At 45.4% G+C, this 16881-nt stretch overlaps 1 protein-coding gene across 1 annotated transcript in view; it reads left to right on the forward strand.

The window, feature by feature from the left end:
• Positions 1–16881, forward strand: part of LOC134753054 (nuclear pore complex protein Nup98-Nup96) — an 83357-nt gene that overhangs the window by 58381 nt on the left and 8095 nt on the right. The window contains exons 40-47 of the mRNA XM_063688816.1: positions 4774–4945; positions 5628–5749; positions 6244–6372; positions 8090–8240; positions 10257–10359; positions 11203–11324; positions 14129–14244; positions 15738–15885. Of these exons, the coding sequence (XP_063544886.1) occupies positions 4774–4945; positions 5628–5749; positions 6244–6372; positions 8090–8240; positions 10257–10359; positions 11203–11324; positions 14129–14244; positions 15738–15885 (1063 nt within the window). The remainder of the gene's footprint in view (positions 1–4773; positions 4946–5627; positions 5750–6243; positions 6373–8089; positions 8241–10256; positions 10360–11202; positions 11325–14128; positions 14245–15737; positions 15886–16881) is intronic.

Here is a 16881-nt window from a genome sequence, read left to right on the forward strand (position 1 = left end):
ATGCTAGGAGTACAGATATGAGTAGGAACATGGAAACTAATTAAAACTAACCTCAACATTAATACTTATAAAAACATGCGCATAAAAATGTCAAAACAAATTCTAATTTCAAATTTACTTACACGCTAGGAAACAAAAAAAAATCGGGTATAATATTAAACAATGTCAATAAAATATACAACATATAAAATAAAATGTCATGACAGTCAATTAAAATTATAAAAATTCAAAAATTGCCTAGCAGTTCTGCACAAATGTGCTAAACGATCGGCGAACATGTCAGCGTCTACATACTGAGTGAGCATTAAATGGAGCAATGATAAAGCACGCGTGGTAGGTGCGTGCCTCGCGTAACACGTGCGAGCGGCCGGCCGCAGCAACACACACGGCCGGCGACGCGGTGCGACCGCCCCGTCTACATCCCGCGGTACCCTCCTAGGCACTAACAACCCTATCCTCCCTAACACCTCTGGGCTATCAACTTGGTGATGAACGATTGAGAGATAGTGCACCAGGAGCAACAACTTCCGCCTTAATTCGAGCGTGTCTAGCCCAACCATCCCCGAGACAAAGATGGAAGGGTAGAGGTACGGGTAATATCCGTAGGCTTTTTTATACAACCAGCGTGCAAATTTTCGTTGTATTTTTTCAAGCATTAGGGAATACTTCGCCTCATACGGATCCCAGACAACCGCACCATACTCCAACTTGCTGCGCACGTACGCGTTAAAGAGAAACTTAGCCACTCCAACGTGAAACTGCTTGGATATTCTCATTACAAATCCTAAGGTTTTACTGGCCTGCTTGCTAATACGAGTGATATGCGAATGGAAGTCGAATTTTTTGTCTAATATTAAACCTAGGTCTCGGATTTCACTAACTTTCTCCAACGAGGAACCCGCCAAGCTGTACCCAGTTTGGAGATCAGAACGCTTACGCGAGAAAGTTATCGCCTTACACTTTTTCACGTTAAAGGGAAGTCGATTTCTCTCACTCCACCTGGCAGCAGCATCAATATCAGCTTGCATCGATGCACTGTCGCTAATACTACGAATACCTAGGAACAGCTTCAGGTCATCGGCGAAAAGAAGACACTTAGCAGCACTGATTGTGTCGGGCAAGTCGTTTATCATGAGGAGAAAAAGAGTGGGCCCCAAGGTACTGCCCTGACTCACACCAGACAGCGTACAGTAGTCACTAGACTCGAAGCCGCCCACCCTGACGTACTGCTGCCTGCCACACATGTAATTAGCAAAGAAATCTAATAGCTTTGGTGTGAAGCCCGCTAGCGCTAGCTTCCTCAGCAATATGTCGTTGTCGACCAGGTCGAATGCCTTTTTGAAGTCGAAATACGCAGCATCGACCTGGTACCCCTCATCCATCTCTTTGCAGACATAGTCAGCGAGGGCAACGAGATTCGTGACTGTAGATCGCGACTTACGGAAGCCGTGCTGACTGGGTTGCAAGCGATCAGCCACCTGCAGACTTAAATGGCGGTTAAGTATGATTTCAAATACTTTCCCAAACACAGGAAGAACAGCTATAGGCCTAAAGGAGGTAATATCTGTATTGTTACCATCCTTAGGAACCGGTGTCACCCTAGAAGTTTTCCAGCGATTTGGATAGGCGGAGTATTTGAGTGAGAGGTTATATATGTGCAACAGAGGAGCAATCAAGGTATCAGCACAATCTTTGGCCAGGAACACTGGGATACCATCCGGCCCACCAGATGAGCGAGGTTTTAGTTTGCGAATAGCCGCTCTAAAATCAGACTCAGAGACAAAGGGAATGGAAACTGACCTTGAGTCACCAGAAATGTATGCCTCTCGCGCCGCGGCCGCCGCGTCCAGGATCGGCCTATCCTGCTGAAACACTGAGCTGAAATAATTAGCGAAGGCATCTGCAGCGCCCTGACCACTTACTACATTTCCATCGATATAGAACGATTGATCACTGTGCTGTCGTTCCCTTTTTTTGTCTTTAACATAATCCCAGAACTTTTCCGGACAATTAACAATACTACATTGCAGATTTTGAATGTAAAGTTTATATGCGTCGTCAATTAAATATTTCACTTGCGATCTATAATATTTGAACATATGTCTGTTGAAGTCTTTGCCCTCCTGCCTGAAGCGTTTCAAGTGAAAGTATTTAGTTTTAATATTACGTATAATCTCCCCTGTGAACCATTTTGGGTATACGTATTTAGATTGGTTATGAGAGCGGTTTTTTAAAGGAACAAATTGATTAATGCACGAGTAAAGTTTGGCATACAGGATTTCAGTAGCACAGTCAACATCAGTAGCTGCTAGGAGATCGGTCCACTCAATAGCCGCCAGGGCCGAATAAAGCATTTCGTAGTCGGCCTTTCGCCAGTTCCAGTCCGGGCAGGAAGCGGCGCGCGGGCGCGGCGGCACGGACGGCGGAGGCAGGCCGCATGGAAATGTCACCAAAATCGCAAGGGGCGGGTGGTACGCGTCCATCGGTACTAGCATTTCATCAGAACAAGTATATACCGACAGCAGTTTCCCATCTAAATCACTCAGCACGAGATCTAACATGCCCCCGTGGTCGTTAAAAACATTATTATACTGAGTCAATTTACAAAAGTCACAAAAAATATCAAAGTCACTTTTTACATTAGATGAACATGAATTGAGATTAAAATCGCCAAACAAGATGAAACATAAGTCAGGATAAGCACATACAGCATTCTCAATACATGTCAAGACATTCGTATACTGCTCAGTATTATAGCTTGGAGGTAGGTATACGACACAACACAAAAATTTCAAATCCTTATAAGTAATTATTGCAAATAACAACTCCATATCTACGGTAAGGCCATCGATGTCATCAAGGACACGCATTGAGTAGCGCTCGCGTGCGGCCAGCAGCACCCTGCCCCAGCCAGCGTCGCCCGCGCGGTCTCGGCGCGCCACGCGCCACCCACTGGGGAAGAGCTCACCGTCGCGCACGGAGCTTGTCAGGAAGGTTTCAGTAAGGCCAATGATGTCAAACTTACTGATGGTAACATTTTGAATAAACATGCCAGTCTTGGATCGCAATCCCCGAACATTTTGGTAATAAAACAAAAGTTTTTTATGCCGGGGGCGGGCCGCTGACGCGGGTTTTCCCCCGGCCCGAACGAAAGTTCTGTCGCCAACACTTAACACATATTCCTTCGGCCCAGTTATTAGCTGACAGCACAAGCTCAGAGAACTTTGTGGGCACTCCAAGTTTAAATGACGAATAGTTCCCACGGGACTTAAGGGATTCAACCGTACACACATCACTTTCACAGATAGTGTTCAGATGCTCCCGCACTTGTTCCACCGTAGTTCCCTGCTCGACGTAGCACAGATGCAGTTGTTGCAGACGCTCCGCGGCAGATAAGGAAGTTGTGCCGGGCGGAGCCGTGCCACGGCATACGCCACCTTCGGCGCCTGCTCGGCCCACTATGCGTCCGTTAGCACTGCTACCACGCCTGTCGCTGCCAGCATGGTTGTCACCCGCGGACACTCCTTCAGTACCACTACGAACTCCATCGGAGGGTGTGTTAGACATCCGCCCTCTCCTGTACCGCACATTTTCCCAGACTGAGTCATCTGCTATAGTGAAGGTATTGCCAAAACTATCATTTTCACCTGCATCACCGTTTACAAGGTTTACTTTCCTACTCTCCTGTGTCTCGGTTGCAGGTTCTGAATTAACTGAGGGAGCACTGTCTGGAATGAGTTGTTGTTGTTTAGGGCTATTATCACTTATTTCATCTGCTGGCATAGTGGGGAGAGTGCCAAATGTACGAACGGCCTTATAATAGGGGATATTAGAGTGCAGCACTAGCCTTTTTAGTAAACCATTTCATATTTCATATTTCATTTATTGCACAGTCATGATACATAAAATAAGGTGTTACAAATAAAGTAAGTAAATTCATGACACCCTGTTAGGGCACAACAACAATGTTTAACTTACTATCTAATACCTATTAAAACATTTCATTATAATATATCTACCGTAATTTGTGTAAAGAAATAAAATAAGATAATTATAATCATCAAATAATAACATTGTAAAAGTGATAAAAGATAAAAAAAATTAATAACATTCCATACATTCCGATTTTGGCAATTGTAAAAGTAAAAGTAAAATAAAAAGAATAAAAAAAATTAATCATAATTTGAATTCAATGTCACAATAAATAAATTAAAGTATTACCATACCACCATAGAGTAACTTATACATACCTTTACCTTTAGTAAACCATAGAGTAACTTATACATACCTTTAACAGGTTTTTGACAAGTTTTCAGAGATAATAAAAATATGACATCGATGCATCAAGGCGGTTGATTTACAGAGGATCTACCGGGAAACTCGAATCCGAAATTTCGCTATCGGCCTCTTTATCGCTCGAATATGCAAGAGTGACAGAGATGTCACATAACAAAATTTCGATTTTTCGTTCGCGATAGACCCTCAGATTGTGGTTAGTGGCGCCACCTACGCAGTGTTTCGCGTAATATTCCCTATTGATAGCCATTTTCATTCTAATAAGAGTTTTGAATTATTCACGGTTAGTTTCACTAGACTTATATTAACCGGGATAGACCCGTGAACAAGATGCATGTAACTGCGTCGAAATATCGGGAGCTCATAAACAATACAAAAGGTAATCACGGTCTATATCCTGGTCAATATAAGTCATTTTCATTCTTTTAGTTAACATTTTTACCTAATATTAAAATTACTCAACCCATTTGTCTACAGATACATCTGCGCCCCCGTCCCGTCCCTGGAGCACGTGATCCGCACGTACGAGAGCTTCTTCGTGTCGGGCACGGAGGCCGAGGCCGACCTCACCGTGGTGCTGGACGACCAGGCCGAGCTCAAGTGTCCCCTGCCCCCCTATATGGGGGAATATGACGTCACCGTCCACGATGTACGTATCCTGTATACATTTTTCTGTTTTAAACGTCATGTTTTTGATGTTTCATATCTGAATCGTACGACCAGTAATAAACTACAAGATCTCGCTTCGCTCGATCTTGCTGAGGCAGTGATCCGGCTCGAAGGACCATATAGTACTGAACTGCAAGATCTCGCTTTGCTCGGTCTTGCCCAAGGTCGTTATTCGGCTCGAAGGACCATTTAGAAGTAATACTACAACTAATAAGTACAAAACCTTGCTTCGTTCGGCCTACAAATGATATTTTGAACATTTTTGTCTCTGGTCTCTGGTGGCAAACAGGCATATCTACCTGCTAAACCACGTCGGTGTGGCTACCGTTGTCTATGGACGCTTGAGACTTCAATTTTGTGTAATGCAGGTCCGTCGCATCCAACACAATCCGTCGTCGGGAGCTCTTTTATCCTCCTTATCTGTCTTATCTGTAGTACTTATTCAGTTCAATGAAATTTAAATCATATTCAATTGGAACAGTTGCCAACTCTGTTTCGTTAAATTTTCAACTCTATTCCCTACACTATAGGTTCAAATTTCAGTGGCAACATTCTGATTTTTCATTTGTATGGCTGAGCCTTAGAAGACTATGATTCTTGTACTTAATGCAAACAGTTGAAAGAATATTAAAAACTTGCTTTCAAACCTCTATCTATTGCAGAACGGCAAGCAACGCCGCGTGCTCGACCTCCGCTACGAGCTGCTCCGGGCTCGGGCCTTCAACCACCGACCCAAGCTGCACCCCGCCGCCTACACCCCCGACCCTACCGATTACAGTTTAAGGTACATATATCATTTTATCCTATACACATTATGCGCTCAATTTTCGCTGGTTGATATCCGGCTGAAATTAACACACAGTCAAAGGGTAAATCAACTATTTCTTATAGTTATTTTGTCCCTTCAGCCAGGCGACAGTAACACAGTTTGTTTGAATAATATTATCTTGCTTGGTAGATGGCCAATTGTGGAAATAACTACCACAAAAATGTATGTTTGGTTACTTTAAATGCCATAAAACCAGGATTTAAAGAGTGACCCTGTGACCGTAACCATGGCAACGAGTAAAGAAAAATTTGATTCACAAAAAAAAAACTACTCGCCCAATGCGGTTATCCGACTCGAAGGACCATTTAGAAGTAATACAGAGGTATAAGCCAAGAGTCGACAACTGAACTTTAGGTTACGAAGTAAAACGGTTATTTCTTGTTTATGAAATTGGTCTATACCAGTAAAGACAATTTGAAAGCTAATTGATGTTTATTTTGTTTCTATAGCTTCCTTCTCGGCGTGTGGTTCGGCAGCCCGTCTATAGAGAGCATCACTGGAGTAGCGGAGCAGTTAGAGGCGGCAGGAGCGTGGCATCTCGCCGTGCAGGCGTTGGCTCACCACCCTAACGAAGCCGCGTGAGTGTGGATGTTGTTTCTCATAGCTTCCTTCTCGGCGTGTGGTTCGACAGCCCGTCTATAGAGAGCATCACTGGAGTCGCGAACAACTAGAGGCGGCAGGAGTTTCGCATCTCGCCGTGCAAGCGTTGGCTCACCACCCTAACGGCTTAAGTGTGGATATTGTATATCATCATTCGCTTGCCCTTGTCCCATTCACTTGGGGTCGGCGCAGCATGTCTTTTTCTTCCATACATCTCTGTCACCCGTCATCTCATCATTCACTTGCGTTAGTTTCATATCATCTTTCACACAGTCCATCCACCTTTTCCTCGGTTTTCCTCTCCTCGTACTTCCCTCCACATTCATTCTTAATACCTTTCTCGTCACATGACTTTCATCCCTCCGCATCACATGCCCGTACCATGCTAGGATAGTGTGGATATTGTATATAACAAACAAAAAATATTTGAAAAGTTGCAGGTTCAGGAAAGTTGGTGCAAAGTTAGCAAATAATACTTGGATCAATTTGTGTTATAGTGACAGTTTTATCTTAAGGCTAATGCAAAACCAAAGCAAAGACGGACTAGTTGTTGGGGTATTTATTTTATAGCAACTTTTATACAATAGTGATATAATCAAGCTTTTCAATCTCGTACCCAATAAGGCCACTCAGCAAGCTTCGTGGCCTTAACACGGTACTCGACTGAAAAGCTCTCCGTTGTATCACGATTGTATACAATATTTTTTCTACGAGTCAACAAAAATAATACTTCAAACTAGTAGAATCATATAGGTAAACAAACCAAAAGTATACAGCTAAGATACGCGAGCTGCCGCAGCCCGCGATACCTTCATACTCGTGCGCGCCCCGGCCACCGGGGCCCGGCGGGTTGGTCAACGACACCTCCTCGTAACTCATGAGGCCCTGGTACTTGCTCCGCGCTAAATTCAATTTTTAGACAGTTTTTTTTCTCGATTTTGGCCACCGTAGCCTATGGAGACTAACAAGCAACGCTAAGCGGTTTTCGTAGTCTATGGCTGTTGCTGTATTAAGGGTGTCACATGCGCGTTTCTAACTTATGAAGCAATTGTTTCTACTATGCAACCTAAAATAAATAATTATTTTGAGCTATCATTTTGTTTCGTCCTCTTGACCGCGGCGAGCTGTGATCGGTCAATTTCATTATAGTCGACTAAACCGTTTCGAAATGAATATTATAGTTGAATTGGGAGCCCATACATTAACAGTACCCAATTACAGTTTTGGTATACGAAATTCAACTATTACAGTCGACGAGTCGAAAAAATATTTAGGAAGTTGGTTCTTCTTATGTTAGATGTTACTGTTTCCAAAGATAGATATAACTCCGTAATAGATGGATACAGTCTAAGGAAAAAACGTGCCTCGAAAATCAAGAAAATTTGATTCTCGTTCAGAGGGCGCTACTAGTTTTGGCCTACAGTCGTATAGATGGCGTTGACGGTTTCGTTTGTTATTTAACAATTTTAACGCATATCAGTGAAAGAACATGGGTCAAAATCATAAAAATAATTAATTCAAATAAAAAAAATCATTTGTCTATATTTAAATACATTCTATCGTATTCTTATAAATCTTCATTTTTAGTTTTAAAGTGTGTCGACAGATGGCAGTGAATTTACTGGGGTTACAAAATTTACTATGACAGTACCGCTCTAGTATAAGTTACTCTATGGTTACTCTATGCTGTTTCAGTCGCGGGCACCTGATCCGCGGCGTGCTGTCCCGCCACGCGCCCTCGCGCGCCGACACGCCGGAGCTGCGCGCGCGGCTCGAGCTGATGGAGGCGCTGCACGTGCCGCGCCGGTGGCTGCTGCTCGCGCAGGCGCACCGCGCCAAGTACGAGGTGAGACTATACATACCATACACATAGTATATACAAAGATAGATATAACTCAGTAATAGATGGATACAGTCTAAGGAAAAAACGTGCCTCGAAAAATCACGAAAATTTGAATCTCGATCAGATGGCGCCACTAGTTTTGGCCTACACTCGTATAGAGGGCGTTGACTGCTTCGTTTGTTATTTATAATTTTAACGCATACCAGTGAAAGAACATGGGTCAAAATCATATAAAAATAATTAATGCAAATAAACAAAATCATTTATCCATATTTAAATACATTTTATCGTATTTTTATAAATATTTATTTTTAGTTTTAAAGTGTGTCGACAGATGGCAGTGAATTTACTGGGGTTACAAAATTTACTATGACAGTACCGCTCTAGTATAAGTTACTCTATGGTATATACATGTAGTTATAGACGCTCCATCGAGCGACCCCCGGTAAGAGAAACAATATTCATATAAAATTTGGGCAGCATAGGATTTTTTCTCTTTCACTCTTATAAATTTCGAAATTTCGCCATCGCCTCCTACCTATGATGCCACCCGGTCGTTGATAAGGACAAAGCGTGGCACTATTTTCTCTTTCCTCTTATAGGAATCGCAATAAGACTATGTTTCTCTATCAAAAAGTGTCAGGCCCTTGATACAGACGGACTACGTTGTTTTAATTTGACATTGTTACTGTTCTAAACGCCTATAGGTGCTGCCCTCTATATTTTACGCTCGCCTAGCAGCACAGCACGCTGAATGTTATGCCGGGCGAAATCGTAAACTTAAATTTTATATTGACACTTCGCGTCATTACCACCAAAGTCAGCTGACGCGCGCTGCGACAGCCCAATATCAACCTTCGTGCATCCAGACAAGGTTCACAATGACGCGCCGCACACGATAGGCATGGGATTTAAATGGTTAAATAGTTAAATAGGGGTTCCTGTGCTGGCAAGAAAAGCTGGAAAGTGTGGGACTGAAAATAAGCAGAACCAAAACGGAGCACATGTTCTGCGATTTCGGTGGTCTAACCAGTTTTTCCAATATTGCCTTAGATGGTGTATCCCTACCAGTCTGCTCCGACTTCCGGTACCTTGGGTCATTGATCCAGAGAGACGGACGCATCGACCGTGACGTGAAAAATAGAATAAATGCGGGATGGATGAAATGGCGACAGGTCTGGAACAACTTGCGATCCATGAATGCCTCTTAAACTTAAGGGGAAAATTTACAGGACGATCGTGAGACCTGTTGTAATGTATGGATCAGAATGCTGGGCGACGAAAGTGACGGATGAAAGAAGAGTGCACGCAGCGGAAATGAGAATGTTGAGATGGATGTGTGGAGTGACGAGGAAGGATCGGATTAAGAATGAGTATATTAGGGGAAGTTTGAAAGTAGCACCAGTAACGGAGAAGATAAGAAGTAGTAGGTTAGCGTGGTATGGGCATGTGATGAGGAGGGATGAATGCCATATAGGCAAAAGAATGTTAGGGATGAATGTTGATGGACGGAGAGCGTATGGTAGACCCAAAAAGCGATGGATGGATTGTGTAAAAGAGGATATGAGAAAGAAAGGAGTGAGTCCTGAGGTGACGAAAGATAGAGGAGAATGGAAGAGAAAAACATGTTGTGCCGACCCCACATAACGTGGGATAAGGGTAGGAAGAAGAAGAAATAGGGGTTCCTATGCTGCCCCCTACAATTTAATCAGTACTGTACAAAGTTTCAGAGCAATCTAGCTAGTCGTTTTAAAACGAGAGCGGAACTACATTTGTATAGAGAACCGAGCTTGCCGGAGACCCTTATAATATACCAATATAACCAATGATGTTGGCGTATGCGTGAAATTTTTGCATAAAGTATATTCGGGTAATTTCGGATACCTTCTGAATGTCGATTTGTTAGTTCCGAAAATCACCCATAATTCCATCCCATCAAGGTCTATTTATCGGAATTACCCGAAAACACATAATGACAAATGGCAGTCAAAATGTTAATGCATTAATGTTTTGTCGTAGCACCTACCGGCAGTGGAGGTGGAGCACTTGGTCGGCGCTGAGCAATGGAACGCCGCTCACAAAGTGCTGCTAGAAGAACTGCTGCCTGAAGCTGTGTTAGCCGGTAACTGTTTTACTCCCCCCTTAACCGGAAGCAAAGATAGATATAACTCCGTAATAGATTCATACAGTCTAAGGAAAAAAACGTGCCTCGAAAATCAAGAAAATTTGATTCTCGATCAGATGGCGCCACTATGGTTTCGTTTGTTATTTAACAATTTTAACGCATATCAGTGAAACAATATGGGTCAAAGTCAAAATCATATAAAAATTATTAATGCAATCATTTATCCATATATAAATATATTTTATGATATTTTTAACCATTAATTTTTACTTTTAATCGTGTGTCGATAGATGGCAGTGAATTTACTGTGGCTACAAAATTTACTATGACAGTACTCCTCTATCCTATATATCCTCTTTGATAGAGGTGACAAACTAACTGTGAAGTGTCAACTATTGGAACTAGGCTTGTATGTTCCTTGTATGTATGTTAAAATATTTTTTTTGATATTTTTTATTTTTAGTTTTAATCGTGTGTCGATAGATGGCAGTGAATTTACTGTGGCTACAAAATTTACTATGTCATAGACTATATAGATAAATGGACTAATAAACGACCTTCTTTCCTCGTGGAAAAAATTCTTGTTTATGATAAAGAGGTAAAGTGACAAAAACGTCCGTCTACTTTGCAAGCCGAAACATACTGCATACATAAAACATACAATGTACTGCGCTTTTGTAAAAAAACTTGTGCCTGTTCTTGCGAATTGGTGGCCCTACAAACAAACCTTGGCAAAATGTCGGGACAAGGTCAGGAAGGTGGCGATAACTTGGGTTTAGATATTTCTAACAAATTATCCTCCATCTATTTCCGATTGCAACTAAGTTGACATGTCCACAGATGACCTGCGCAGTATAGCACCGCTGCTCGAACAGCTAAACGAGGCCGCAGAACGTCACGAGGTCAGCGGCTGGCAGCACGGAGGACAAGCACTCCACCACTACATCAGGGTGTGCGACGAGGTACTTATATAGTCTAGCCATAAGTTGACACAGATGACCTGCGCAGTATAGCACCGCTGCTTGAACAGCTAAACGAGGCCGCAGAACGTCACGAGGTCAGCGGCTGGCAGCACGGAGGACAAGCATTCCACCACTACATCAGGGTGTGCGACGAGGTACTTATATAGTCTAGCCATAAGTTGACACAGATGACCTGCGCAGTATAGTACCGCTGCTCGAACAGCTAAACGAGGCCGCAGAACGTCACGAGGTCAGCGGCTGGCAGCACGGAGGACAAGCACTCCACCACTACATCAGGGTGTGCGACGAGGTACTTATATAGTCTAGCCATAAGTTGACACAGATGACCTGCGCAGTATAGCACCGCTGCTTGAACAGCTAAACGAGGCCGCAGAACGTCACGAGGTCAGCGGCTGGCAGCACGGAGGACAAGCATTCCACCACTACATCAGGGTGTGCGACGAGGTACTTATATAGTCTAGCCATAAGTTGACACAGATGACCTGCGCAGTATAGTACCGCTGCTCGAACAGCTAAACGAGGCCGCAGAACGTCACGAGGTCAGCGGCTGGCAGCACGGAGGACAAGCACTCCACCACTACATCAGGGTGTGCGACGAGGTACTTATATAGTCTAGCCATAAGTTGACACAGATGACCTGCGCAGTATAGTACCGCTGCTCGAACAGCTAAACGAGGCCGCAGAACGTCACGAGGTCAGTGGCTGGCAGCACGGAGGACAAGCACTCCACCACTACATCAGGGTGTGCGACGAGGTACTTATATAGTCTAGCCATAAGTTGACACAGATGACCTGCGCAGTATAGCACCACTGCTCGAACAGCTAAACGAGGCCGCAGAACGTCACGAGGTCAGCGGCTGGCAGCACGGAGGACAAGCATTCCACCACTACATCAGGGTGTGCGACGAGGTACTTATATAGTCTAGCCATAAGTTGACACAGATGACCTGCGCAGTATAGTACCGCTGCTCGAACAGCTAAACGAGGCCGCAGAACGTCACGAGGTCAGCGGCTGGCAGCACGGAGGACAAGCACTCCACCACTACATCAGGGTGTGCGACGAGGTACTTATATAGTCTAGCCATAAGTTGACACAGATGACCTGCGCAGTATAGTACCGCTGCTCGAACAGCTAAACGAGGCCGCAGAACGTCACGAGGTCAGCGGCTGGCAGCACGGAGGACAAGCACTCCACCACTACATCAGGGTGTGCGACGAGGTACTTATATAGTCTAGCCATAAGTTGACACAGATGACCTGCGCAGTATAGTACCGCTGCTCGAACAGCTAAACGAGGCCGCAGAACGTCACGAGGTCAGCGGCTGGCAGCACGGAGGACAAGCACTCCACCACTACATCAGGGTGTGCGACGAGGTACTTATATAGTCTAGCCATAAGTTGACACAGATGACCTGCGCAGTATAGCACCGCTGCTTGAACAGCTAAACGAGGCCGCAGAACGTCACGAGGTCAGCGGCTGGCAGCACGGAGGACAAGCACTCCACCACTACATCAGGGTGTGCGACGAGGTACTTATATAGTCTAGCCATAAGTTGACACAGATGACCTGCGCAGTATAGTACCGCTGCTCGAACAGCTAAACGAGGCCGCAGAACGTCACGAGGTCAGCGGCTGGCAGCACGGAGGACAAGCACTCCACCACTACATCAGGGTGTGCGACGAGGTACTTATATAGTCTAGCCATAAGTTGACACAGATGACCTGCGCAGTATAGCACCGCTGCTTGAACAGCTAAACGAGGCCGCAGAACGTCACGAGGTCAGCGGCTGGCAGCACGGAGGACAAGCACTCCACCACTACATCAGGTGCGACGAGGTAAGGGGCTCTCGGAACCTCAGATATTTTCAGGATACCCAATGATTCTACGAACAATCTAGCTGATAAATTTGCGTATCAATGTACTACCCTTGAAAACGATTCACTGCATAATGAGATTCAGTTAAACGTTCTTTTGCTGTAGTTCGTTTTTTTAAGCATTAGAAAGACGGTAAGCGATCTTGATTTGTCTTTTTATTAAAAATAAGTTACAGCAAATATGTTACAATTATAAATTATATACGATCTTTTACATTATTTTGCTTTCATAAATAATATAAACTATATTTTTTAAAAGCGTTTTTCAATATTTTTCAATAGCTGTTGGTTCTATAAGAAGACACGTCAAGATTGTTTACCTTTTTTCTAATGCTAAAAAACGAACTATAAACGACCCGACCCGAGTAGCAGTACTGATAGTTCCGTTACTTGACGCTAGATGTAGACTACGAAATAACAGTCTTTTTGGTTACAAAACCGATGTATGGAGTGAGCACTATGTATTCTTAATTCTCTTTGCTACTAATTATCGTTGTCCCGTTTTTTACAAGGGGCCTCTCGTATCATCAGGTCTCGATTATCAACATAATAGGACAGATATTTTTAAATTTTCACTTTAGTTTGATAGATTGCTTAGTTTTCTACAAAAAAGATTGATATTAAACATATTAATAACGGGTCACTCACGTATTTTAAGTCGAAAACACTCGACATGTTTCACTCCGTACCGAGGAGCGTCATCAGGAGCTTGTGTCGACGGTGACGGACCGGTGCGGAGGGCTGCGGCCCGCAGTCTGCGCCGGTCGGTTATTAATATGTTTAATATGTCTGTGTCTCACGGAAGTTTTGTTATTAAAAAGATTGATGTACGTGGTGTCCTGGTGTCATATGGATGTTATTGTTATTTTTACTTTTCTGAATTTAATTTATTTATTGTAATGTTTCAGATCCGCAGCCTAGTATCGTGTATGGATGCCGACAGAGAGAGCGTTCAGACTCGCTTGGAGGCCCTCCGGCCTCGCGTGGCCGCCGCCTGCCGCGCCCAAGCGGGCCTCGCGGTTAAGTGAGTCTATTTTATGATTAACTGAAATAGTACATTATGATACAAGTGTGCTAAGTTGGTCACTACACACGAGTCGATATTGTGCGCGCGAGCTGTAAGCGAGCGCGCAATAAGAAAGCCGATGTGTGTAATGACCAATGCACACGCGTTTCATACGACGTTTTTCAACACACTTGCGAGAAAAAAAAGATACTCATATTAATCAAATTTTAATAGTTCAAACAGTTAGTATTGTGTGTTGCATCTGTCATACTGCCGGCCGCCCCTCGCCCCGGCCGCGGGCGGCGAGCGCGCCGGTGCCCGCTAGTCCGACCAATTAAAGAAGGCTCCCTTTCCATGCATATTATTAGCAATCAGTTACCTTCTTAACTCAGTCGGATAATATAATGAAAAAGCACGAGTGGAATAATACTCTGAAAGAGCACGCGTGTTTAATATCTAGGATTATGAGCCAAAAATCGGTGGAATAAAAACGTCGTTTTGAGCAAGTGTGTTGAAAAAAACATTATATGATAAGTGTCTTGAGTAGGTAATTTTAGCTACTTCTGATTTTACACTGATATTGGCTCAAGTCGAACGGCGCTCAGTTTTCATGCCAGGAGCTCCGTCAAGTATGGAGTTTATATATAGGGACATGTACGAATCCTTACTGCTAAGTTTGTGCAAAGTCAGCGTGGTCAGCAGGGGTCAGATTTGGGACCGGTATTTTTTCCATACAAAAATACCGGTATAATTACGTTATTTGGTTTATTATTTCAATTTTAATGGGACAATCTAATAATACGAAGTTGTTACCTAAATAAATAATTAAGTCCTACGTAAAGAGTATAAAAAAAAATTTTTTAGGATTCCGTACCTCAAAAGGAAAAAACGGAACCCTTATAGGATCACTCGTGTGTCTGTCTGTCTGTCCGTCTGTCACAGCCTATTTTCTCCGAAACTACTGGACCAACTAAGTTGAAATTTGGTATACATTTGTAAGTCTGTGAACCAAAGACAGACATGCAACGTAAACAGATGAATTTTAAACATGGAGGCCACTTTTGGGGGGTAAATGAGAAAATTAAAAAATAAAGTTTTTCAAACTATATCGTGTCACATATCAAATGAAAGAGCTCATTGTGAGAGTCTCAGATACATTTTTTTTATAATTTTAGGATAAACGATTTAGAAGTTATTCAAGAAAATAGCCAAAAAATTACCATTCCCTCTTTATCTCCGAAACTACTGGGTCTAAAATTTTGAAAAAATACACAAGATAGATCTTTACCTATAGATCACAGGAAAACCTATAAGATATGTGCAGTCAAGCGTGAGTCGGACTTAATTACTTAGTTTTTGATCCGACCCCTACGGGTTTTTTAGACAATTCACTTACGTAACACGTTTCACATAAAAAATACATTGTTTAAATTGTGTAATGTACGGAACCCTTGGAACGCGAGTCCGACTCGCACTTGGCCGGGAGTGTAATTATGATTGTTTCTCTATAGAACCCCCCGGCACGCCGCGGCGCGCGCAGAGATGGGCGCGCGGCTGCTGCAGCTGGCCGTGGCCGCGCGCGAGCCGCCCGCGCACCTGGCCGCGCTGCTGGCCGCCCTGCCCCTGCCGCCCGACTGCACCGCCACCGCCCGACAGAAGGTAATACTGTCTCTCTCCCCCCCAGCTATAGCAGACATAGAACCCCCCGGCACGCCGCAGCCTGCCTGCTGCAGCTGGCCGTGGCCGCGCGCGAGCCGCCCGCGCACCTGGCCGCGCTGCTGGCCGCCCTGCCCCTGCCGCCCGACTGCACCGCCACCGCCCGACAGAAGGTAATACTGTCTCTCTCCCCCCCAGCTATAGCAGACATAGAACCCCCCGGCACGCCGCAGCCTGCCTGCTGCAGCTGGCCGTGGCCGCGCGCGAGCCGCCCGCGCACCTGGCCGCGCTGCTGGCCGCCCTGCCCCTGCCGCCCGACTGCACCGCCACCGCCCGACAGAAGGTAATACTGTCTCTCTCCCCCCCAGCTATAGCAGACATAGAACCCCCCGGCACGCCGCAGCCTGCCTGCTGCAGCTGGCCGTGGCCGCGCGCGAGCCGCCCGCGCACCTGGCCGCGCTGCTGGCCGCCCTGCCCCTGCCGCCCGACTGCACCGCCACCGCCCGACAGAAGGTAATACTGTCTCTCTCCCCCCCAGCTATAGCAGACATAGAACCCCCCGGCACGCCGCAGCCTGCCTGCTGCAGCTGGCCGTGGCCGCGCGCGAGCCGCCCGCGCACCTGGCCGCGCTGCTGGCCGCCCTGCCCCTGCCGCCCGACTGCACCGCCACCGCCCGACAGAAGGTAATACTGTCTCTCTCCCCCCCAGCTATAGCAGACATAGAACCCCCCGGCACGCCGCAGCCTGCCTGCTGCAGCTGGCCGTGGCCGCGCGCGAGCCGCCCGCGCACCTGGCCGCGCTGCTGGCCGCCCTGCCCCTGCCGCCCGACTGCACCGCCACCGCCCGACAGAAGGTAATACTGTCTCTCTCCCCCCCAGCTATAGCAGACATAGAACCCCCCGGCACGCCGCAGCCTGCCTGCTGCAGCTGGCCGTGGCCGCGCGCGAGCCGCCCGCGCACCTGGCCGCGCTGCTGGCCGCCCTGCCCCTGCCGCCCGAC

The sequence above is a fragment of the Cydia strobilella genome, chromosome 26 (assembly GCF_947568885.1).
Source record: "Cydia strobilella chromosome 26, ilCydStro3.1, whole genome shotgun sequence".
NCBI classification, from domain to species: Eukaryota; Metazoa; Arthropoda; class Insecta; order Lepidoptera; family Tortricidae; genus Cydia; species Cydia strobilella.